At 34.8% G+C, this 26,746-nt stretch overlaps 1 protein-coding gene across 2 annotated transcripts in view; it reads left to right on the top strand.

Annotated features, from left to right (window-relative positions):
• Positions 1-6,053: 6,053 nt before the first annotated feature.
• The window catches only part of CNTNAP4 (contactin associated protein family member 4), a gene marked incomplete at both ends in the record, with an annotated part of 241,836 nt that continues 221,143 nt past the window's right edge, over positions 6,054-26,746 (top strand). For both annotated transcript variants that reach the window (XM_080362064.1, XM_080362065.1), the window contains one exon: positions 6,054-6,138. In XM_080362064.1, coding sequence (XP_080218190.1) covers positions 6,054-6,138 — 85 coding nt within the window. The remainder of the gene's footprint in view (positions 6,139-26,746) is intronic.

The raw sequence follows: 26,746 nt of genomic DNA, 5'->3' as shown, positions 1-26,746 counted from the left end.
TGGTTATTTGCTGCTTACTCTAAGTGCTGACAATGCAGGTGAGACCTGACAATTCAGTTTAGAGACATTTACATTTTTTAAAAAGCTGAGTCCCATATTTTGACCTTGTTCAACTTTCACAAGTCTGTTTACTGCTATTCTTCTTTCATATTATCTCTCTGTTACACACTGCTTCAACAAAGCACCAGATTTGTATCCTAGTACAGTCACAAATTCTGTTGGCAAATGAACAATTTCACACAAATTAAGATAGAGAAGCTATATTACATGGCTTTTTCTCCGAACACTGAAGAAATTAGGCTTGTGTAAGTTACATGTTTTGTTGTGTAGCAACTGAATCATTGCCTGCTTTCCACTGAATTGACAGATTTTGAACATGAAACACTTACATAAAAATGAAGTCTAATAATGCTGCAATTTTTTTCAAAAGGTCTAAACAAATTTTACATAAACAACATATTCATGTTTACCTTCATTGTCAGCCTTAGATAAGGCACATTCTGAATATTTTACTATTGCATATTTTCCTAGATGTCTCCCAAACCACCAGCTCCACAAGCCTGTTCCTTCTCTTCACATTGTACCCTTAAGTGAATATATTCAACAAGGCTTATACTTTAATGATAATACCTTTTTGTCCCTTTTGTTATCATCTTCCTCTTATTCATTGCACATAGCCTTTGCTATAATCCACCTTTTTTACATTATCAAAGAAACATCATAACGATATCATAGTCATATGCATTCTATGTCAAGAATCTATATTTCTTTCCTTTAAGAAGGAATCAGATATCAAAGAGAGCTATCAAGTCAGTGTACTATGATCTGCCTTTGGTATTATAAATTCATGTTATGTTTTATGGCTCCATTGTCCACTTTCAATCTCCATGTCTTTAATTATTCTGTCCTTCAAGACGTCCCACTTAGGAGCAAAGCCACTGAAAGTAGCTTAGTATCAACCCTACAAGACTGTTTTCTTACCTCCTTTTATTATCCCATCATTTCTTTTTATTTCTACAAATTATTTTTTATGTTACCCTTTTACAAACTACCCTTTTCACATGTGAGACATTAACACTGTTTATTAAAAGATGTATAAATTCATTTTCCAGTGTCCCATATTGAAACTGCAATTTCCTGTGTTGGGAGCCATGATACACAGAGTATTTACTGTGGAAGGAACAAAACCGTTCACTGTGAAATGAGAAGATTCACAAGGGCTAAAAGGAAGCATTTTCACAAAATCTCAAAAAAAGATACCTTCAGGATTTTCACTGCATCCTTTCAGGTGAGAAATCTGAATGATCAGACAGCAGCAGTAGCTAAACTGTGTGCAACCACATATCTCGTCCCATCCTTCAAATTCACATTTACAATGATGTTAAGGGAGTGAATTCTTCTGCACGTGCATGGAGTCATGTTTGCTCTGCTCTGGGCTTTGAGTCTCAACTGAGGAATAAATAGGTTTTAAATTCATAATGAAATCACATTAAGCTGCAATAATTTATAAAATGTGCTGGACACAGCTAGCTATTTGTTTATCTGTTTATTTACTTTTTTTAAAAACAAATACAACCTGAATGGAAACTTTCAGCTTTGCAATCAGAAGACAAACTGTACTATTCTGCCCCTACTGGGGAAAAAAAAAATAAAATGTAAGACTGGTAGCTATGATGCCTTCATTTCCGACAAGCACTTTTACTCTATGCCATCCCTACTATAGAGATCAATGATTAAAAAACCAAACCAACAAAGAAAAAAACCACCCTCCAAAACAAACAAACAAACAAACAACAACAACAAAGGCAAACAAAAAAACTGTAATAGTATTATGTGGATATTAATTTTATTTTGTCTTACAAATGACTAAAATATATTCCAAATATCATTATTGACCTACCTGGCATAATGTGTCTCTGTTCACTTAGAATTGGTTTATGTTTGTCTTTTGCATTTCTGCTCTCTGCAGTCTCTTCAGACAATTACAGCAGCGTTTTTCTGCAGGGTTACTAACAGTGTGGGAAAGCAGATTTTACATGATCTTGAAAGAGTTCAGTTTGCATTAAAACAATACATTCTCCAGCTGCATTATATGACTAGGCGCTGTAAAGAGAAACAAGTAATACCAATAAAACTGCAGCAGGTGGCACTAGAAGGAGGGTTAACCAGGGCCATGAGGCAGATGAGTGGTTCAAGAAAAGAAAAATAAATAGAATAGAAAGAATAGACATGTTTAAAATTTGTATCTCCTTCTTCCTAGTCTTTTACAATAAGGATAAAGTGGCACAGCTGGTTGTATATATAAAATGGAGCTTGATGGCTTGATGCAGCTGGATCAAGGAAAGGTATGATGCAGAAGGTAATAAGTGAATAGATAATTTCCAGTTTGGTTGACGGTTTCTGGAAACATCAGGGGGAATGAGGAATTTAACAGGGAAGGTTAAAAAAAATATTTTCAGCTAACCAGTGAGGAGGTTGTTGACTTTGCTTACTTCTATTATTGTGTTTTGCAAGCAAATATTCATTTTTTACATTTGGTGTCATTAAATAATGTGTAGTGAATAACTATGATACACTGAAAATCAAAACAATTGTTCTCTTGTAAAGCTGACTTCCTGTCAGAGACAGAGGAAAACTAATTCCCTGGCCCACAGTTTATAACTGTCCTATGTCTTTATTGTATTTTAAAATTGTTTTCCAATTAATAAACTGATCACAGTAGTACCAAGACTATGGTTAGCATGAATGTAAAAGTGTTTCCTCTTTATAGACATAAAGTCTCAGTGAGAAAAAATTTACAGAGGAATATTTTTTTTTTCTTAGTTTGAGTCTGCTAAGAAATATAACTTCATTACAAAGTTCTTCATTTGTAAATGAAGGCTGGCAATACCCAAATCAAATTATTCAAATTTTGCACAACCAAATTTTTCAGATTTTTCAACAGTGCAGATGAATCTATAACAACATATAGTCATTATTTTGGGTAACCTGAAGTCTTTCTAAATAATATCTGTATTCAGATCCACTTGGAAAGATCCTCTATCAAACCAAATGGACAAAATGTTATGTTTCAAAGAGAAATATAATTATTAAGATTTTTGGTATGCAGAGGATATTTCAAAAACAAGACCAGAGAAAGAAAACAAAACATTGAAAAAATGAGGGAGGAAAAAAGAGAACGACAGGAAAAGAGTATTGTACAAAAGCTACACAGGAAAATAGAAATGAGAAAGACTTGTCTGAGTTCCACCAAGAGGAACTCAGAAGTTAATGACAATCTTAGACATTGTACAGAAGAGAAATGGAAAATAAGATGCTGGAATAGAGAAATAAAATTATGGGAGCAGAAACATTTCATGGATGCAGAATGGCGGTATGTAGTGGTATGAGTCAAGCTATGCATTTTAATGCACTTTCTAGATACCGTAGATTCATCCCTGGATAAAGAAGATGGTTATTGTGACATTCTAGAACCATACTGTTGTATATACTTCTGTAAGTCTGTCTGTCCACTCACAAACATGTAAAAATTTCAGTATATTATTTTGTTATAAGAATAAGACTGACTTTTCCATAATTATAAGAGTACATTATATCTGTCTGTATATTTTCTTGTCATTCATCCCCTCCCAGAAGATCCTATGACCTTTCTCTGTCGTATGTTCCTTTTTGGTGACTGTAAACTATTTTATAAGACAAATATTTACCCACGACGGTACTAGCCATTCTACTGAATTTGCATTATGAGAATAATAATTCTTCCGATTTCAAAACCCTGGGGTGCTTAGAGCTAATCCTAAAGAACATCACTCCATAGAATTCCTTGCCAGGGTTTTATGTTATTTGTCCTATTTTTAAACATGAAATTTCACATAGCTGCACAATCCACAACGGTCTCATGGGATATGCTTCGGAGATGGGATGCAGTGCAAGGATAATTTTTATGTTCATATTAATTCAGTTGGAAGGTCAATATTAACTCAAGGAACTACAAGACAAAGAAATCCAGCTTATGGACAAGTTACTCTACAGTTGTACTAAACTCTGGAAGTGGAATTTGGAATTTAAGGGAAAATTTAGGAGAGCTGGAAGGCAGGTTATAATCCATATAATTTTTAATGCTGTTTCTCCATGTTTTTCATACAGATAAAAGTTTATAAGGGGGAGAAGAAGACTGGATGCATAACAGATTATTTTAACTTCCCCTGAATCTTTCTGCTCAGTGTAGTCATTTAGATACAGGCGTTCTTCATTTTAATCATACTGATTTACTATTTTAAAAAGAACGTAACCATAAGCTCCATTAAGCACCTTTAAAAGTATTTGTCATTTTTTAGTACTTTTATTTTTGATGTGTTGGCTGATCCTTGAGTACATTTTTCTAAGACATAAATTAGTCTGGCTGTGGTAGTATGAAACCCAAATACAGTTTACTCTTCCTTCTCTAGTTGAATCAGAGCATCCTTCACGGACTGAGGAAGTTGCTTTAAATAAGTAAAGTTTAGAAGATTCTGGGTCTTAATTCACATTTAATCTCTGTCTCACAGTTGTTCCAGACACCCAGACATGGCAATTTGCATTAAATTCCATAGTATCTGCAACACGCAAGAAGAAAACTCAGCTGTATGCTGTATAGTGTCTGACCCACACACCAGAATCCCTTTGCATGGAAAAATCTTTTGCTGTATCTGAGCTTCTAACCAGTTCATATGAAATAGGAAGACAAAGTCTGGGCCACTGGGCTGAATTTGTAGTTGCTAAATCTACTGTTTACGCACCTTGTAGTAACTAGACATTTCCTTTTGCAGTGCACTGTCATAGTAATTTCAGTCAAAATATAAGGCCAGTCTGTACAGTGGAAACCCTCCAGAAGTAGGAGGGATGGAGCCACTGGTGTGGTCCTTTTATGCAGTCGTTGCCCCCATTAGTGTCAGCAGTTCACTAATAACCAGGCTATTCCTCATATTTTTTTTTTCTCTTTCTGTAACTTATAATTAACATAAAAAACAAAAGCATTTCTAGCATATAGTTTAAATAAAATGTCCTAAAACTCCTATGAAACTCTTTCCCAAAAGAAGCTCTTTCGGAATGTAATGTAAGTACAAACATTAGGACAGATTAAAGAGAGGTTGGTCTTTGCAAAATTACAGAAACAAAAGTGTGCTCAATGTTGGTATTTGGGTCTAAAGGTTTTTTTTTGTTTGTTTGTTTGTTTGGGTTTTTTTGTGAAAGCTTGGCACAATTGTATTTTTATACCATAAGTATTTACTCTTAGTAGTTGGGAATTTAATTCTCTAATGTTAATATTAATAGCAATAAACCTGACCAGGTACATGCATGGTGCATTTTTCTGAGGGGCAGCTGATATTTGGTCCTACGCTCACTTCATAAGTGAAGGTAGACTGCTTTTTTTATTTGTAAGCTTAGGTTTTCTACTACAGGCAAAATATGCTCATTCAAAAATGCAGAACTCGTAATGCTTTTGCAGCTGAAAGTGTAAAAAAATACTATACTGGAAAAACACGAGGAATGGCACTATGAGCAGTGAATGCTCCCCGCTTCTCTCTCTCTCTCAAAAAATAAAAAAAAAAAGACAAAGAGCTGGTCAAGGCGAGCACTGAGCAAGCAGCTGCGTCTCAGTGCTCATGTGCTGGCTGCTCTGTTTTATTGTCTGGCTCCCACCAGAGCCCCACATTTCCTACCTGTCACCACAAGGGGTGTCCAGAACCCGCTGCCGGGCTGAGGCTTCAGTAGTCACCGCGCGGTGCCGGCAGCCTGGCAGGTTAGCCCCGACTGATTCCCTAAAATTGAAGGAGAGATTGTCGCTGCTGCTCTTCAGGGATTGCTGTTGTTAGAGGGAAAAGCAGGTTTGGAGGTGTGTGTGTCTGCGTGAGGAGACGCGGAGTGCATTTGCCTGAGGTGTCTGGCCACTGGGAAGCACTGCGAGGCGAGGCAGAGGAGAGGCGGTGAGAAGAAGAGGCAGAAGCAGGACTGAAGTACAGAGCAGCTGTTTCCTGATACTGTTTCTTTCGGGTGTCTCAGTGAATGTGAACATGGATTCTGTCACTGAAATCTTCTTGAAGCTGCTGTTTCTCGTCTCGGTTCATAACTGGCACACAACAGTAGCAGGGAATAAATGTAAGTATTGCATATGATTTAAAACTCAATCCAGAGTGTTTTAAAAACTTCTGGGATATTTTATTTGCATTGGGAATAAATATTATTTTTGAGAAAAATGTTTGCTTCTTTGAAATCCTGACAGCAAGTTGCTAGGCTGAAAATGTTCTAAAATAATTCTATAGATTTTTGTCATGAGTCTATGTACAGAATACTGTTTATAAAGCTTACTGTCTAAGAGTATCTGAAAGCAGCATTTTACAAAGGGATGTTATGTTCAGCCCCATTTTAATTTTGTTTTCTATTTGTAAATGCAACATTTCCGAAAGAACTATGTTTTATGTGGAAATTACTGACAGATTTCTAATGTGTACAGTCTCATCTTGGGTTTTAGCAATTTATAATTTTGAAAGCTTTTATCTGTATCTCCTGAATTAAGCTGGCACTCAGATAACTCTGATGGACATTACTGTGCAGTTCGAGAGCAGTACAAATATAACAAGGAAAAATGTGGATAGCAAGACTTTATGTTCTCTGCATTGACTGCTTAGGGAGTATTGTTCATGCATGACTAAAGAAGAGAGCGTGATCAGTTCCAGTAGAAAGTTTTTTAAAAAATGAGTAATTCATAGTTAGCCAGTAGGGTGGTATTGCAAAATAGAGATAGTGATTACAGTTTTAAAGACAATCTGCCCTCTAGGAGGCAAATTTGATATATACCTGAAAATCTCTGGTTTTGGTGTTAAATTAGATTAATTATCTTTAAATTAAAAGGAAAATGAAATAACTTATCAGGAAACTCATTTTCAGAGGGTTGATCATTCAGGAATAGTCCTGAGCTATTCTTGTTCCATTTGATTCAGATTCAGCAAGTTGAAGGATTTCATTTTGCATACATGTGGAGGAACAATAGCCTAAACGCCAGTCCTTCATAACCTGAATTGAGCAATATTCTCTCCCCTTCCTGTTAAGGCACTGGTCTTGCATCACAGGAATGAGGAGGGTAGGAGCAATGTCTCTATGGGAAGAAAGTGCATGCCAAACCAAGGAGGAATGTTCAGGAATAACCTCACATCCCGGTGGCAGAGGACAGCTCCCTGGAAACATTTGAGCAATGGCAGAGAAGTTTTAAGTGCTCTATGGGTCTGTAGCCTGGGGTTTTGCATATGGATGGTTTGTAAACTAAACATGCTCCCATGAGCCAGACATTCACATTGCAGCATGAAAATGATCTTGTGCTGTCATTCAGTAATGATTTCTCATTTGATACTCAAGTGCACAGTGTAGCCCTAAACATGAATATTAAGTTCCTCTTGTTAAACACCCTGCTGCAATCCAGCCACAGCTTTAATTCTTTTCATCATTCTGCACTGTAGAGTTTATGAATACATCCATTTTCACAACACCATGATAATTGAATCGCACATTAATAGCGTTTGGCACTATGCACAAAACTAAATCAGTCACTTACAGGGAGGCATATTAAAACCATTGCAAAAAAGACTTGCATCACACAGCAAAGCATTAAAGCACTAGAGGTCACTCTTACAATTTAGGAAGTAAGGTTTGAGGAAAAGGCTCCAGTTTCTTCCCAATACAGAATTATGAAGGATGAAACAAATCAGGTATTAAATACATTTACTACTGTTTTTCTCAAATACTTCTCAAAAACAAGGCAAAACTCAATTACAGCATCAAACAACTGATCTGAATGAACAGATTTTTCACATATATGCTAGTATTTATAAATGTATAGTGTTTTTATTTATTAATAAGTCCTAACTCCTGTCTCAAAACACTCATCTGGACTGAAAAAGAAGTATTTCCATGCTACAGTCACGGAAACTTTTTGTGGGAAGCGTCAATGAAATTATTTAAATTATGAAGGATTGAATGCTAACGTGTGAAGAGAACTTGACCAGACTACTGTATATTTTTCCTTTTCAATATCTAATCTGGAAAAAAAAAAATCCCTATTTATATATATTATTCTGGAAATGAATATTTCTGTGGGATAGTTAGTTTGTTTTGAAAGTGACAGTTTCCATCTCAAGTATCAAGGTATGAATTTGGTTAGTGTGTTTCATAACCTCAGTAGAAAAGGTTTATTCATAATTACTGATCACAGTAGATACATGCAACAGCCATTATCTACTCACTTGAACTTACGTTACTCCTTTCTTGAGAAGCTGAACAGGAATTGAAATCCTTTTAAATAGGTAATTTTACTATTGACATCAATGTATTCAAATACTATTACAAAATCCAGTAAAGTTCAGGTTTCTTGCATGAATTCTCATGGCTAGATTGTCCAGTAGGCTGCCAATCATCAAATAAAATAGGAATTTTTAAAATTCTTCCTCTAAATTAATCTATTTTTCTTAGCATTTTATGATTCTTTCTTTAATATCAGATCATGTAGACCTAAATTTTGCTTTGTCTTTCTTTGGACCAGTTGCCATTAAAAAAAAGAAAACAACAAAGTAAAGACCTTTACACTTCACCTTGAAGTGTCCATGTAAAAGTTACTGCATCAGTTGTATAAAGAAAATTTCTTGAATCAAATATATGTGTTTAGAATTATTTTTGTATTAGAGGAATCACAGTATTCCTTTCTTGAGTAAAATGATATTGAAGTTTTTGGTTATCAGAAGGTGCCAGACCCTGTTATCTAGAATATGAAAATTTGTTGGTGTTGCTGTTGTTTCCTCTGAAAAAAAAAATAATGCTTCCAATGAGGACAAGTAATAATTGCGGTTGGAAAGAAAAATATTCTTGAAGTTCTGTAGTAGCACAGTTTTGTGCTCTTCTGTCCTTTCCTCCTCCCAAAGAACTGCACTCCCAAGGCGCTTGAAAGAAGTTTGAAGTGCACAGCCCTGAGTAAGTAACTATATAAGGTGAAGTGTGAGTTTTAAATGAAGGATTAAAGCAAGTACTTCTCTAAGTATTTTTCACCGGAGCTAGGAAGCATTTTTGTTTTATTGAGACCTGCCTCTACAGCTGTAAATCAGCAAGTTACTAAATCAGTCCTTGGGACTTGTTAGGAATTGATACTCTAATAGGTGCAGTACTCAACTCAGCTGTGACTAAAAATTATTAAATTTAATTTTGACAGTGAATAGAAATAAAGAGAACAAATTAGGGACTTTCTGTGTAAAGTCTGATGTCTTTATACCTACTTGTCTTCATTAAAATTCTCCAGTTTTACAGATGCTGCTGTCAATTCAGATTTTCATTTTTACATTGCAATGATAATTTCTATAAATACATAAATAGTGGTGGTGGTTGTTGTTGGTGGTGGTGTTATTCTTCTTATTCTTCTTCTTCATATTATTATTATTATTATTATTATTATTACTGTCGTTAACACTTTTAAATATGAGATTTCTTGCTACTATAGAAGGCCTAATCTAAAACTGAAAAAGAATGACCGTTAATGATGCTGAATTTTTCAAATAGAGGACTGAGGGATCACCTACTTGATTATGTTATCAGGTGTAAAACATCGTACAAGTAATATCCCCAGGGAAGAGATTACTTGCTACAAGAGAAACATTGTATCTTAATTTAGAAAATAATTTCATTCTGATGTTAATCATTGGTATCAAACAATTCCATAGAATATTCAACAACTTTATGGAATCATACTGAAAATATATTAAAATGCTGTTTATCACAAACAAATTAAATTAAAATGTGGGGTTTTTTACTGCTAGTTTGTGTTTGATGTGAGCTGTAGGGGAAGAGAAAGGAGAAAGTTCCTTGTTCCTTAATTTTATTTTGGCCTCATTAATATTTATCTTATGCTTATTATTATCTATCTCTGTTCTCAGATAACAATGAGGACCCCATCAGAGATCAGGCCATCTCTGAGCAATTATTTACATTAATAAAACATTACAGATATCTCTAGTATATTCTGCATGTTTTTAATACAGTAAAGTCAAAAGTTTGTGTGAACATCAAATCTAAACCAATACCGTTGGAAAAATCTATCAAAATTTATTTCGGACTTTCAACGTTGAGAATTCACAAAGTGCTTGGGTTGATTAAACAGAGTATAATCAACAATTGACATCCTATTGCTCTAGGCTTTCAAATTCTAAGGAACATATTTGTGCCTGGGCTCAGTCAGCAGGATGAATGGAGGAAATTTTGTAATGATTGACAGATAGTGACAGACAAGTAATGACATTCTTGAACTGGGATAGAATCAGCCATAAAAAGAAAATGCAGTAGTTTATATGTAAGGTATGTTGTCAGTGCTTGTAATTACATTTGCAGTATGTGTTGGGATCTACTGTGTTCTAGTTAAGTGCGAGTCAGGTGTTCCAGAGTAATCACTACTTTCTTCACATCTTGATAATTCTATGGTCATGGCCATTTTGCTTTCTTTCTAACATAATAAGTACATGTAAGCGTGCATCTATATTAATACACAAGACAGACAACCTTTAACTAAGGTGCAGTATCCAATTACCTATCTCTCACAAAATCATGTACACTTCTGTCATTGTATATGAGGTACAATATTCAAGTTTAGTATTTTTTCTGAACACTTCTGTGCTGCAGTAAAAAACCACAAATAATTTCTCATATATTAATACATCTCGTATGATATACTTGCCAGTATTATGCCTACTGATTCAATCTCTGTAAGAACTTCAACAATCACAATTTCATAGCTCCTAACAAGTTTAGCTGGGAAAAAAAAAAACATAGGTTGGTTTTCTCCCCCCATGCTTTCTCAGCCCTGCTGCCTCCTCACCCCTCAAAAAGTAAAACAAGGAATGCTTGAATGCTCAAGGAGCATTACATCTTTCAAATATTTATTTTATTTTCCCCTAAAATGATCCCTTACTTCGGTGCTACTTGCGAAGTTTGACAGTTTAGTGGGCAGTATCACACAGGATTAGAGCTCTGTTTTGTAGAAAAGTTAGAACTGCTCTCAACACTTTTGTATGTTTATTCCTTGTTGGTTGCTCTCAGCTAACAAAGTGATAACAGAGGTTAGGAGAACCTTCCTAGAACACACTAGGAAATGCATTAAGGATTATAAGGAAGTGTCAAATCGTAAAATTAGTCATGTCTATCAGTGACTCACGAAGTACACATTAACTTTATTTAAGAGGTTTCTGAAATGAAAAGTTAAAATTTGCTTTAGCTTTTCAGTTTTGAGTTGTTTTATGAAGAGGTAAGGTAACCCAAAATGATAGTGATAACATTGACTTCAGAAGTTTCTGTACAATTGCTTGTTCTTTTTGCACTGTTAAATATGACTAAAGTTAAATGTTTTGATAGATTGATCTGGTATTATAATTATTGAATGCAAAATGTATTTTTTAACTTACAACTTGTAACTTTGACAGTCAGGGCCTGTGCATGACTTCTAGATCAAAATCGAAAGAGAGATATGTGTGTCTTGTTATACTAGTGTATATTGCATAAATATCATTATGACAAAAACTATATTTAAACATAAAAGTAACATAAAATGTGTAGGAGACAGACTATGTTGTCATGATGTTTTGTTTTACTTGTTTACAAAAAAAGATGCAACTTTAATACTAGGATTTATCCAATTTCAGGTAGAAGAAATTTTAACTCTGTAGTGTTTTATACCTGTGTATTTAATAATGTTTACTTATTTGTTGTGTATTTGTTGTTTATGTATGTGCGAGTATAGCATTACAGACTAAAGTGTGTCAAAGTATATCTTCTTCCATCAGTTGAAGCTAATGACAGTAACATTAAGTTAAATCTGTGAGATGCAAAGGAGGGTTCGTGTCCAATTATTTTGTTTTTCAGAGTTTTCAGTGTTTATTATAAATTGCTATACTATTTTTTAGTAAGCAAAATGTAGTGTGGACTAGGAGGTAAAAATGAAACTGTTTATATTGTACTTACTGAGTATTTTCAGTGCAATAATTTGAGAAGTGATTGAAATCCTGGAAACTTCTGACATTTTAAGTAGATTAAAATTAGTAATTACAGAAATTTTATTTAAATACCATACTCACTTAATAGACTAGTGAAGAAAACTACCTCTAGGGTTTCCAGTCTCAAAGGATAGAGAAAAAAATATTGTTAAGAAACCTATCCAGCTGAATAGCAATCTAATTACTTTTTTATTAAGTAGATCTCATTATTTGGTTGTGCTAAAGAATAAGCTACTGCTTGTTCTTTGCTGTTAGATTTCCTGTTTGTTTCTATAACAATCTTTTCACAATTAACATATTTATGTATGTGGTATTGAGGGAAAATTACATTAGAAACAGCATATTAGAATATTTGAAATTTTCTTATTACTTAATACAATTCTTTATTTAGTCAGTTACTGAAGATCTTGCTCTTTTTCACATTTATCTGTCCACTTTTCAATCTAAGTAGAAAGTGTTTTTGAAAAGCTAAGCTGATCCTAAAACTATTATTTTAGATATTTTTTTTTCCCAATTGTGCTTAAAATTTGACACTAAAAGTCCTCAGCTGTATCTGGTTGATCTGTTCAACTTATTGTGAAAATATATAATTAAAGAAATTCTAAAAAAAACAAAAAAAAAATGAAGTCTCGTAAAATATGCATTTAAACAGGATACAAAGAAAATATTATTACTCAGATAACAATAACCTAACAAAAACTTCATTAGGAGGGCAAACAGAATAAGTAACTGGTAGATAAGGTATAGAGCAGAGGTTTTGAATGAGACAGCAGGAGTAAGACCTCCAGAGGATAACATGCACTACCAAAGTGATGCTGTAGATAGACTGAATTCCATTCGGAAAGCCTGAATCACTTTAGTTAACTCACCTGCAGCATTGCATTGTATCTTCTGTTACATTAGACTGGGTACAATCAACGTGGATACTCTGTAATTATCTGAAAGTCTGAAGAGAGGAAAATGTTTTTTTTCCTTAGGATTATGAATTATGGTGGTGGTCATATGATATTTACTGCTATGCAGTATTAATAAGGAAATGCTAATTTGAAGCTGGAAGACATTTTGAATTAGAAATAAATATATAGGAGCTGCAGAAGGGAGATTTTCCTGTATTTTCACTGCTTCATTTATTAGCAAATGTGACTTACTTCTGAGATACATGATGAACTCTGATGACTTCTTCAAAGACAGGAAAATTGGTATTTATCTGTCTAAGATTAAAAATTTGAAACTTGTATTTTTATTGCTGAGCTGTCTAAGTCCCTTTTTAGTTGTGTGAGACAAAAGTAGTTCTTATAGCAAGAAGTCATGCAAAAGATGGAAGGAAGAAATAGCATACACAGTTATCCAGTATAAGGTGATTCACAGTGTAAGTTCTATTTGTCTCATCAATGATTATGACTCTAAGTCTAGATAACCGGATCAGCTGTAGCCTTCGTAGATATCAAAACTTACATGACATGTCTTCCAGTTCTGTCAAAATATCCTACTCTAAATTAATTTTAGAAAAAAAGTATAGCAAGCCAGACTGACTGCCTTGTACAGTAATTACTGGCTAAGCCAAATGCATTGTTGTTTGGTATTGAAGCTCCCAGAATCTCCCTTGTCTGTGTTTGGGTAAGTTGCCTTGATTTCCCAAGGGTTAAGGCTGCTGCTATTAATAGTCCTAGAGAAAATGTATGGAAAAAGTGAGGAGCTGGAATGGTCTACCTGTGAGAGCGTTAGGATGAAATATACAGGTGATTTGACCATACACAGTGTTCTGGGAAAGTGAAAAATCTCTTTAACTTAAATAAGCTGGAATTGCCCATTCTGTCCACTTGAGACAGTCTGATCTTTCTGGCCCTTTAACAAATTGTGATTAAAGCAACATTTTAACCCCAGTCTTATCAAACCATGTAATTTTTTTTCTGCTTCTAAAGAAAGCATAGAATGAAAAGATACTGTGTTATGAACAAAATCAGCAAAATATCGCAGAATTTCTTTTCATAAAACAATAATAAGATAAAAGTATCTTGGTACTTTTACAGTTCCTTTAAAGCCTTTTTACTATCCAGCATCTAATGATGGTTATAGACTGACTGTTATACAAGATAGGAAGCCCTTCTGTGCTCCAAGCCAGGATGCCTATCTACTATGCAGCAGTCTAATTTACAATGGTTCTGTAATTGTGGTGAGATTTACTTACAATTCTTTTTTTCAGAAAAAAAAAATGAAATTTTTAGTAACTAAGGTTTTGTGGTTTTGTTGTTGTGTTTGTTTGTTTGTTTGTTTTTTAAATAAATGACAAATAACACTGTGCCTTCATGTCCTTATTCAACCAAAGCTCCCAGGGAAATCAATGGGAGCTTTACCTGAATAAATATTGAATAAAAGCTTTAGAAAGAATGAGCTGAATAATTCTTTCAGCAGTGATATGCTGCATAGTTTGGATATAACTGGTCTCTTTATTTCCTTTCTGTGTACCAGTCTTTTGATTTTGCCTTGTTTGGAGAACTCAGATACAGAACTGTGTAACAAGCAAGAATTACTCATTTGTCCTACTTGACAAAAAATAAATATGAGGAGAAAAAGACATTTAGAATTTTAGCTAGTTCCTGTGGTTAGGGAATTTATATGACTGCAGTGAAAAACTACTGCTCTGTTTTTCTGAGCCAATTGTAACATTTTTCTTCTAAACCATCAAGATGATTGATTTTAATTTTCAAGGGTGAAATAGCCCTTCAAAACTTAGGACTTTCAGGAGTACATGAATGCAATGGAGCACAGTGGGGGTTGCTGAGCTCTACCCTCTAATTGATAAGGTGCATTGCAGTAACTCTCAGTTTTATCAGCCTGAATGTGGAATTTGTAGAACTGTTTTGCAGTTGCATCATGCCAACACACTCTGGAGCTCCACTGCACCCTCCAGTGATTACATTTCTGTCCTCAAGCAAAGCCTGCCTCCGTTTTTCCACAGGGTAGATATGTCCTCCAGTAATTAAGACTAAGGACAGATCTCTTGGAGAAGTAAGGGATCATCATAAAACTTGTTTGCAAATACTTACCTATGATTTTAGCTTGTTTACTCTTACATAAAATATATATGTAAACAAATGTATGTCACCGAATATGGGATTTTTCCCCATAAAATAGGAGAAACAGAGCCACAGTGGTCTGTGTGTTCATTTCCTAATGTATTCGTAGAAGGTCTGTGTGACAGTGATGAGGCTGGCACAAGAAGAAGACTATGACATGTTTGTTCTCATGGTGCAGGGCTGTAAAAATTTCATTCTAACTTCAGAAAGTAATTAAGGAAAATTAAATGTAGACAGAATTAAATGAAAGATGAATCAGCTACCAAACCTCTGAATTTGATAGCCCCACTCTTACTCTAAGAAGCTATCAATATACTTCTTTCATCTGGGTGAAACTTACAGTGAATATAGCAATAAATAAGTGTAAAATTCTTAGATATCCTAGGCACAGGTGACAGGTTAAAGGTAACTATAGCATACTCCTAAAGATGACTTTATATATGTTAGGAAATTTATCAATTTCATTCATGGAATATCACTTTTTATCATCTAGTTCTTGTCTATTTTTTATGTGCTTTGGTGCAGATGACTTCTCTTTTTTTCTCTTTCTTTCCCAGAGGCTCAAAAAATCTGATCTGTACTCAAATGTAACTTGTTTTGACTTCTGTGAACTGTGATTGTCTCATAGATCATTCTTATGCTGTATAGCTGTGCTTTACTGAGGCCTGATTCATTCTTCTTGGACAGGAAAACAAAGGAGAGAGTCAGGAGAAAAAGATGATTGATATGCAAGTACTAATAGGCACATTTTTGTGCTATCTGCAATGAAGGGCTGTTAATTTTGAAGCCATTGAAAAATGCCTACCTCTATTTTCTAGCTTGCTGTAGCACAGAAGTGTTGGATGTCCAATCAGACTGCCTCAAATTTTGAGCAATGGCTAAGCAATGGATTCACAGTTACGCAGAACTTGATCTCCATTCTACTTAGGATACTGCAGTAGGAAGTAAGCTTTGTTTTGCACCATGTTGTGTCATGTTTTTAGGGTGGGGAAAAATCTACGCTGGCAAAGATTACTTCTCTTTCTCTGCCTCTGCAACAACTACTTAGAAATTTGACGACATTTTATTTCCTGGGAAGAGATGGAATGTATGAACACAAGACAGCAGCATGCCCAGGTGACCAAAAAGGCCAGTAGCATCCTGGCATGCATCAAGAGTAGTGTGACCAGCAGGACTAGGGAAGTGATTGTCCACCTGTACTCAGCACTGGTGAGGCTGCACCTCAAATACTGTGTTCAGTTTTGGGCCCCTCACAAGAAACACATTGAAGTCCTGGAGAGAGTTCAGAGAAGGACAGCAAAGATGATAAGGGATCTGAAGCACAAGTCTTATGAGGAATGGCTGAGGTAACCAGGGCTGTTTAGCCTGGAGAAGAGAAGGCTGAGGGGAGACCTTATTGCTGTCTACAACTACCTAAAAGGGGGTTATAGCATGGAGGCTGTTTGTCTCTTCTCCCAAGTAGCAAGTGATAGGATGAGAGGAAATGGCCTCAAGTTGTGCCAGGAGAGGTTCAGATCGGATATTAGGAAAAAATTATTCACAGAAAGGGTTATCAGGCATTGGAACAGGCTACTCAGTGAAGTGGTGGAGTCACCATCCCTGGAGGTGTTCAAAAGACATTTAGATGAAGTTCTTAGCAACATGGTTTAGTGTCAGGATTAAGTTATGGTTGGACTCAATGATCTTTACAGTCCCTTCCAACCTAAATAATTCTATGATTCTATTATTTTTTTTGTAGATATTCTAGGTAAGGACAGATTGAGAAATTCTAACAGAATTTTCTGATCTAACTCCTACCTCAGTAAAGTGTGTAAGTGTGATGGAGGTAGTTTCTGTTGTGAAGGAGGTGGTTTCTGTTTTGATGTTTCTAATACATTTTTGTAATGTCTCAGTGGATGTGTTTCACAGATACCATTGCAGGTGCTCAAAGTATATGTTGAGTGGAATGAAATTATGTCAAGTTTCAGTGTGTGGTTACGCATACTTGATCATTAAAGACTTGAAAGGCTTGATTCAAAAACCTACCAGTGAATTAGTGTCAGTAAACTTGTAGTATGATGGATAACAATGGCTTACTCAGGAAATGTTGAATCTGACATTCATATTTACATGTTTGCTTTTATAGTTATTTGAATCTATGTCTTGTTGAATGCTTGAAGACCCTATCAGCAGATATTTTTTTTACTGAGAGAGTGATTTTTCACATTTGTATGTTTTTTGATAGTAGCAGAGGTATTATGATATACTGAGTCTATAAATATTTAATCATTTATATTATTTTCATGGCTTTAATTAGTGTAGAAGTATATTTGGAAAACAACATCTCAAGCTGGATATGTCTCATTTTCTCAGTCACTCAAGTTGGATAAATATAACCCAAAATAATCCTAAACTTGGAATAGCCAGGCTCATGAGGATTTCGAGATGTTCCTGTGATCCTTATCTCCTTACCCTGCCACTTTCTGGTAGAAGGATATGTGTAGGAGAAAGAGGTGGTGAAGGACTTCCTCTGACTCTAGAACTGCACTGCTAAAACCATGTTGAAATTACAGTTACACTCATGGACAGTTTCAGTCAGAAAATCAGGTACTATTTAATGCAAAATCCTTTTGCAGAAAAGAATACTGTAAAATACTGAATGTTTCTTAAGCTGTAATCTCTCACATAACACGACCACATAAATGGGTGGTAAATGGCAGTGGATAGTAAGCACTCAGTATGTCACGCAGTTGGAGTATCAATGGTGATCTATTTTTTAGTATCCTTTAATGTCTGCTTAAAAGTACTTGAAAGATAGTATCATTATCGATTTAAACTTCCTCTAATCAAATAATTCGCTCTCACTTTTCCTGCACTTAATGATTGTCATCACTAAAAGAAGAAATCATGTGCTAGATTATATATTACTATCTGTATTGGAATGTGGACTTTACCGTGATGAAGGAACTGTGTTATTCCTTCAAACAGGACAGAGATTTTATTTTCAAAGCCTAACTGCAAGTCTCAGAAGAAAATCAAATGTTCTTTTAAAACAGTAAGTAGTGTTCTTCTACTGATTAAACTACTGTTGGGAAATTTTTGTTGTACCCTTCAAGGTGAATGGAACATATATTTGTGCTTAAATATAAAAAATAAATAATTAGGGAAAACACATTGAGAAGACTCCTACTGCAATAAGTGGTTCTAGAAGGAGTTTGCAAAGAGGTGTCATGAGCAGATGCCTTATGTTCACTTGTCCCAGCACCAATCACCTGATTGCATAGCCCAACTGTACCCACCCTTTTGTCCATCGTTTGGCCCAGTACTGCTGCCAGAATTTGGGCCCTGAGAGCTTACTCGTATTCCAGAATGGCCACAAGACAACAGGGAGTCATTCTGTCTGTGGCATTCTTGCTCCCAACCTTTTTAAATTTTTCTGCAGTTGAGCTTTCTTGCCCTCCATGCCAGATAATTTCTCAGTCACAAATTTACCATTGCTAAGTAGTTACACTTTGAATTTCCCCTTAACTACTTTTGTGCTTATGTAGCTCTATTTATTTATTTAGAGGTTATATTTGAGAAGTCTGATCTTGTGGCATATATGTTAAAAAGGAATTCCCAGGACTGACACGTAATACTGCTGTTGAAGGTCTAGAATGTGGACATGGGCAGAACACAGATGTCCATGGCTCAGTCTAATTTGTTTTCTAAAGAAAACTTTAGGTAAAGAATGATGTGTGGTCCAAATTTTTCAGAGACTTTAAAATTCATTCACTTACTTAGCAATATTTGCATTGTCTTAGTGTGCAGAAAATGATCCCAGAAACAGTATTTTAAGCTTTTTTATTGTTGTTGTTGGTTGGTTTAGTTTTTTAATTGACTTAATCTTAGTTGGTTTTTTTTTCTAGGGTGAAGTTTCCTATAGTATGAAATAGTTACATAATGAATCAAAACAAAGGATTGCAGATCCACTGTTCTGTCAGCAACACAGTATTTTATAAACTCTCTCCAATGCCTTTTACAGGCATCAGAAATTCAGATGCCAGATTGTTTCTTTGTACTGTGACTTCATTTTCTTTTTTCCCTGGCAAGTTCTCCAAGACTTGGAATTAATTCTATTTTTGACATGTGGTTTGGCTGCCAAGATCGGCTTCGGATACTCTGCTCTTTACCATTTCTTACTGTTACTGAGAAATGTGGACTTTTTGTAGCAGTGTAAGTAGGTGGAGATAGATCTTTACAGTTCGGAACTTATGCATGTGAGTGAATACTTAAAGCAACAACTAATAAAAAAGGAAGAGCCTAACAGTTACTTAAAATGTGTACTTAGCACTTGTAGTCCATCTGTAACACATTCTCTTCTGTGCTGGCAATGAGTTTACTCACAAAGGTTGTTTATGCATGTCAATACTCTGCACACACAGTGCTGCTGGTTCATATAGTTTTTATGCTGTCTTTATGTATTATATACCTTCTGTGAAACTCCAGTATTCAAAAAATCACACAAAATGAAAGCTTTCCAAAGATTTTTTTGAGTTCTAATCTTTGTAATTGTGAAACAGACAATAAAAACATTTAATGAGTTATCTTAGTGATGGCATGAACAATCTGCATGAAGCTCCCAAGGATTTTAAGTGTATATCGTGTTCTGTGGTTCTGATCCTGGCTGTCAAAAGAAGGAATGCAGTAGGTCCAAGCTGACATCAGCAGATGTAAACCAGCAAGATCTTTTAAATACACTGCCAGATTTTTCTCTTGTGTTGAGTCTCAGAGTGGCTATGCATCTTAGCTTTTTTGATTTTTTTATTTGCGAATTGATTGTAGTGTCAGGTAACTTCTGTCCTTATTGCTTAAAATATGAAAAACAAACAAACAAAAAACAAACAGACCCCAATAACAACAAAAACCCCAGACCACAAAAGAAAACCAAACAGCAACCCCTCCCCCCAAAAAAACCCAACAAACCAAAACCAAACCAAACCACAACAAAGCAGAAAGAGTCAAAGAAGAAAGAACACTTTATAATTTAATTTTCATGAGTTACACTTCGTGATATTTTTATGCATAATATCAGTAAATTCTTTAATAAGATTGCACTAGTAACTATGTACTTGCAAATCTAGATGTAAAAAATGACTTTGTATACAGGTGGAGGAGTGTGTTATTTTTTAATGACAAATCCTGATATTTAAATTTATTTTAATGAAAATGTTTGGCACACGTTTGCATCTTTTTTAATGTGCCTCACACTGCAGAGCTCTCTTGGACCTCTATTTCGTGCACAATTTTTACATTATTTTCCAATTGATGTTGATAGATAATTGCATAGGTGAATTTAATAGAGGACACAGTAGTTTAATAGCAGATATCAATGCAGAACGTGCCTAAGGATGATAAGGAAAAGATATATTGTTACTCCTCTGAGTAAGTTTCAGAATTGTTTTATACACATTCAGAGAAAAACATACAAATGCAGAACATCCTGCACAAATGTTTTCTGGACTTTTTTTTGGATATCTCATCCTAAAGAAGTGATGCATTTCCAAATGACAGAAAGCTTCTTTTTAATGCCTCTTTTTCTCTCATTGGTAGCAATTTTGACCATTTCTTGGTTCTTTCATGTCACACCATTCAATGGAGTCTTTTTTTTTTTTTCTTTTTCAGTGAAAACACTAGTTTGTGTCAAAAGAAGAGATAAACAATCATGATGGTTAGGAAAGGGCTGATTTTTATTCAGACTTCTAGTGGCAATTGGTGTTCTCTTTATCAGATTGGCAGATTGCATTTACAGAATCCAGCAGGAATTCAGAAGGGAGCATTCCTGATTGATGTGGGTTTTTCTGAGCAAGGCAGGTTATAGAGTATGCTGCCACTGCATGCCTTCTGTAAGGTGGCAAGCTACAGAAGCTAACAAAGTTGTGCCAACAGCCAAATGATAAAGTTTTTTCAAGTGAATGTGTAGGTATGTGCTTCACAACACATATAATCTTTCTGCTTTTAAGAATATCAACATTCTTTCTGTTTCTTCTGGTATAATTATATTTTGGCATGACAGAAACAGATACCACAGAGTTATGAACTTTTGACTGTGTCTTGTCCTAAAGTTTTTCATCTTGCCTATGAACTTTCCAAAAAAACATGGTAACTCCTTTTTATAGATCTCATCTCATCTCATCTCATCTCATCTCATCTCATCTCAGGTCAGCCTTTTAATGTTTTAGATTAGACAGTCCTGATTATGCAAATGCATGTTGTATTGGTTCCCTTCCTCTGTCTGCTTGTAATGGCTTTGCCTCAGCACAGAGTTCTTCTGAAGCTGGATTATGTAGATTACAGTTCTGCTGTATGTATCACAACAGCAAGTGAAAACGTACAATTGGTTTTTGACCATGTGGTACAACTTCAAGAGTCCATTTATGTCTTTGATAGTTCTCTATTTAGTCAAAATTCCAAAACCAGAGCTGCTTCCCTCACCACAACACATGTGCCCTCCCATCAGTTTCAGTTATTGATATTAAAAAAAACAAATACACGGTCAGATATTAAAGTTAGACACTGACTTGAAGAGAAAATTCATAGATAATACAACTAATTAAGGGAGAATCATTCATTATATTGATAAGACGAGCTTTATTTTAAAATTTTACTGGATAAATTCATTAACTAATAATGAAATAAAGTGTTTTTCTAGGCACCAAGCTATGTAAGGAGATCAGTCACACAGAATCATAGAATCACAGAATGTTAGGGATTGGAAGGGACCTTGAAAGATCATCTAGTCCATTTGCTTTATTTAAAGGCAAATCACATTTTCATAAGCAAGCCAACAAGATAAGGCATACAGCAAAGCATGAACCTTTTCCTTTTGGAGTGATATTTACAACTATGTATGGAAATGTTAGGAGCTTTTGCTAAACAGAAATGCCCATCAAGGAATTTTCCAACCATCAGCATACACAGACTGCTCTCACTGAAAAGGATGAAGAAAGATTTGAGAAGTTCGAGTCAAGAGAAAAATGAATGAATTCTTCCAGAAAAGGCATAATTTTCAGAAAAAGGATCCTATACTTCTGGTATCTACTGTACCTTTAAGTTTTCAGTGTTTGCCAAGAGATTGAGATGTTATTGTTTTTATCCTAAAATGAGCCTTTTATTCATAGCTTGAGTAAACAATAAAGTAGAACCTCATACAAAATTTTCATTCCACTAAAAAATTGACATAATGATAAGAGCTGCGATAATTTAGCTAACAAAGAGCTTTGTGGGTTGGTCTTGTAACTATGAAGGCAAATTTCTCTCAAATGCCAATCTTTCATTGAAAAAAGAATTATCAGACTGCAAGATTTATTCTGCAAGTAAATTGAAAATCAAATTATGCCTCAAAGGCCTTATTAATTCTTTTAAAGCAATTTAAAAATGCAGTATTTATGAAGATTTATTTTTAATATTAATTTTTTACAGTATTTCAGCTCTATTAGAAAATGAGAGGGGTGTAAAGACATTATTCTCCTCTTATTTTCTGTGTCTCTTGGATAATCTCATAATTTTGCAATATTTTGCTGCAGAGTAAGTGGAAAGTGAGGATCCTTGTGCATCACCTGTATTTTTTATGGTTTCATATAGGCAACCTGATAATCTTTGTTATACTTACTTTAATATAATAGTGTTAACAATCTAAATAAGACAGGAACTCATCAGGCTGACTATCCATGTGTGCAGCCAATGTCCCTCAATGGACCACAATTATAATGCACTTGCAAAATTCAAGTAATTATTAGGTGCAAGATGTTGATTTTCATTAAAAGATCAATTTCTAAAATTCTAGGTTTTCTGGTTTATATGATGAGTCTTGACTTCAACAATATATTTTATTGCTTTGTAGTGTATTATCATTTCAATGGAATTCTGTCACTCAGCTGAGACAAGCAATCAGTAATGCTGAATTTTGTTTTCTATCCTACTACTTTAGTCTTCCTTGTGAATGTGTAATGTAAAATGCGAAATCGACCCCTGAAAAATGAACTTTTGCTTTTCTATAGGTTTCCTAATCCAGAGTGTACAAAATCATGGTTTATTTTCTGCCCTTTCTTTCTTTCTTGTCTGCCCAAATGATTGAAGGTTGTTCATGAGATGCTACACATGAACACTGACCTACAGTGAATTGTTTATATCCATAACTTAGAAGCTGGAGCATGCATTTGTAATTGTTCATGTTGAGACACCAATTTAATACAATAAATTTTAAGCATCCCCTTGTTTTTTCATATCTGTTCATGCTAGTGGATAATTTTATGTCATCTTATGACTGACTAATATATTTCAGTCATGTCTATCTAACGAACTTCTGCCTTGAGCTGAAATTCTTATTTCCTGTCAAGTACATGACCTTGTACTTTCTCGTGCCAGATTTCATTCTATTTCTGTTACTCTGTCATCATCTAGTTCTTTCTTATGATACCTTGATTCTACTCTGCGTTAATGACACCACTTGATTTTACAGGGACACAAATTCCCAAACCTATCTCTGTTTTTTTTTTAATGGTTTTAAAGAAATTAATGAATGCTTTGATTCTAAGACTGTTAATTTCCATGTGGTTCAATTCTTCTCATCCTAGTATCTTGCATTACTATTTTCCTAGCGTTGTGCGGTATGTAGCTTCTTTTCTCATCTACTCATGAATGACTAGCAATTTCTTACACAACAACAGGTAAAATCAGTCACTGCTTTTCAGTCTAAATATTACCTGTCATATAAAACCACGGATTACTTTGACATGATCTACATTAGATAACCTTTGTTGCATTTGATCCAGTTTTCCAGTTACCTCAATTTCCTTAAACATTCTTTCCTTTCCAAATTTTTCTAAATTCTCACATATTTTTTAGGTCAAATTAAAAGATTTTTACTTCCTGCTTTACACTCCTTCTGCCTTGCTTGCTTCCTTGATTCTATATTTATACTATACAGGGTATCGTACAGTTATTCACTACAAATTCTCCCTGATAGATTAGTTTACAGTGCTTGTTTCTTGATCTGTAGTATCTTGTATAAGATTCTCAGTAATCAGGAATACAGACATTATTCGGAACAGAGTTGGGGTTATAATCTACTACAGTTAATTTTTTTTTCATTTATTCACATTACCCATCCTGCTACTGTCACTTTGTTCATGAGTCATGCTTCAAACATATTTTGAGTGAGTTTGTTATATAAGTTAGTAGCTAACATAATATTTGAGGAGAAGCACAGAAATATCATTTTTAATATTAAATATTTTCATACTTCAAGAAGAAATTAGATGTGTGTTACAGAAAGTGGAGTGTCTCATCCATAAACATAGTCATACTGTACTTGGTAAACATACTGATTTGCAGAAACATGGATATTAAAAGGTTAACATGAATTCAGAATTCATTCTTAAATCACATAATAAACTATTGAGTGGTAACAGCCAATAAATGTTTAAGTAATATATACTTTGGAAATGTATCTGGGAATATTGCTTCTAAAAATACTTTGTATACATTTAATTTTATATTTTCTTTTTATTATATTATGAGAGAAGAAAGTCAAATTAATTTTGTACTATTGGTTTTTTTTTTACCTGTTATTTTAAGCTGGTTAAAGAAAGTAATGTAACTGAGCTGCTACAGGTCAATCAATTGTTTGAATTTGGTAAAAATATCTGGTAAAAATTAAGACCCTCAGCACACAAAAGCAAATGTAACACAGCAGTGAGTTCTGACTAATCTTCTAAATGTGTTGTACCCAACAGAAATATTTTAGTTGTGTAGTGTATTATTTAAACACCTTTTTTTTTAAATTAAATAAATATAAATATGTCTCTCTTTTATGTTTCTAACTAGAGGTTTTTTTAAATATTCTTGATTTTGTTGTAAAATATATTAATCTATGCTACTCAGTTAATTAAGTATTTTTAAAATATTACATGGAATATCACCAAGTGTAAAATCTAATTGTCTTTAAGCATTTGTGTTTGTATATCTCAACATGACACATGCCATATTAGCTGTAAATAATTACAGTAGTAGTATATAGACATTTCTCTACAGGGGAAAATACTGTTTGGAGTGTTTTGAACCCTTCTTGATATATACAGACTTAAAAGAAAATAATTAAATTGTGCTGTATTATAACAGTAATGGCCCATCTTTTTGAATAAAAACAAGCAGTTAAATGTAATGATTGTTTTATGGAAATTACTTTGGCTCATTCCCAATTTTTAAGGTACTTTTAATATATAACTCTAAATAACTTTTAGCTAACAATTTCATTAAACAACAATGTGAGTAGTAAAATAGTACCTTATTGAATTAAACTAAAAAGGGAATTGCCAGTGGATTATATTAAAATGTGTGTCTTATATGACATTCGGTCCCACAAGGTTACTATCCTGAGATAGTAGTTTCTTTGCTATTTGTATTTGCTGCATAGTCTCTTTGCTATTTATCTTATATTCCTTTGAAAATATAGACAGGGTGGTTGTTTCTCTATATGACTTAGGGCTCTGTTTGTTTTGTTGCTCATTTACATAAAGCAAAAGATTAATATTCCATAGTAACTCAATGCCTTTCCAACCCTAAAAAAAAATAAAGGAAAGTAAACTTAAGGATATGGTGTAACTGACCTGGGCTTTGTCACGGAGAGCACCCCAAGGTTAATTTAAGGGACAACAGGGTCCAAAACAACTTTTATTAAACTGATGAGAAACAGGGTTTTAGCACTTCAAAAGTGACTTAAATACAGGTTCGGATATCAGTTGAGGAAAATTATTAAGAGGCAGCAACTAATACAACAGGAGGTCCACAGTGTGCATGCATGTGGCTTCACCAAAACAATGCTGGAGCCATCCCTGAGCCTGGGAAGAGTACACACTTGCCTTAACATGGTGTGGGATTATTTTAAAGGGATACACGTACTCATATTGAGTACAGAAATTGTACACTCACAATCCTGCGAGGGTAAATTTATAGTACACTTGTAATCCTGCGAGGAGAAATACACATGCAAATATGCACGGAATATTACACATGCTTATGTGGAAGCACAGGAGGAAAATACACTTACGATTATGCGAGGAAATAACTTAAACACGTGCTTGTATTGAGCACGGAAAGTACACATGCAAATGTGCATGGAAAGTATAAATACACGTGCAAATGTGCACGGAAAGTAGATACACTCGCAATCTTGTGAGTTGAAATTTTACTTGCACATGTGGCAAGCGGAGTCTCCATCCCAGGGGGACTCTCAGCGGCAGCATCTGGCTTGTGCTCCAAGAGATCTGTGCAAAAGGCGGAGCCTTGACGAGAATCCCATTTTTTGTAGCCTGATCAAATCTGACTGTGGGCATTCTAGAAGCTTCTCTGCACCCCCACACTGGCTGTGGGGTGCCCCTGAAGCTTCCAAACATCCCCTACACTGGCTGCGGGCACCCAGAGGCTCCCTGGCACATCAGCACTCCCTTCGTAACAGCCCTGGCCAGGGGCTCTGCAGCCAAACAAAATAAGCTGTTAGCCTCAAGCAGCAGAGAGAGAGGGAGATATGTCTACTCCTTCCATATTGAAGGAGGGAGGGGGAGAAAGGGGAGTTCGCATTCTGCCACAGGCTTT

The sequence above is a fragment of the Nesoenas mayeri genome, assembly GCF_963082525.1.
Source record: "Nesoenas mayeri genome assembly, chromosome: Z".
NCBI lineage: Eukaryota > Metazoa > Chordata > Aves > Columbiformes > Columbidae > Nesoenas > Nesoenas mayeri.
The sequence above is the reverse complement of the archived record's forward strand: the minus strand, read 5'-3'. Positions and strand labels throughout refer to the sequence as shown.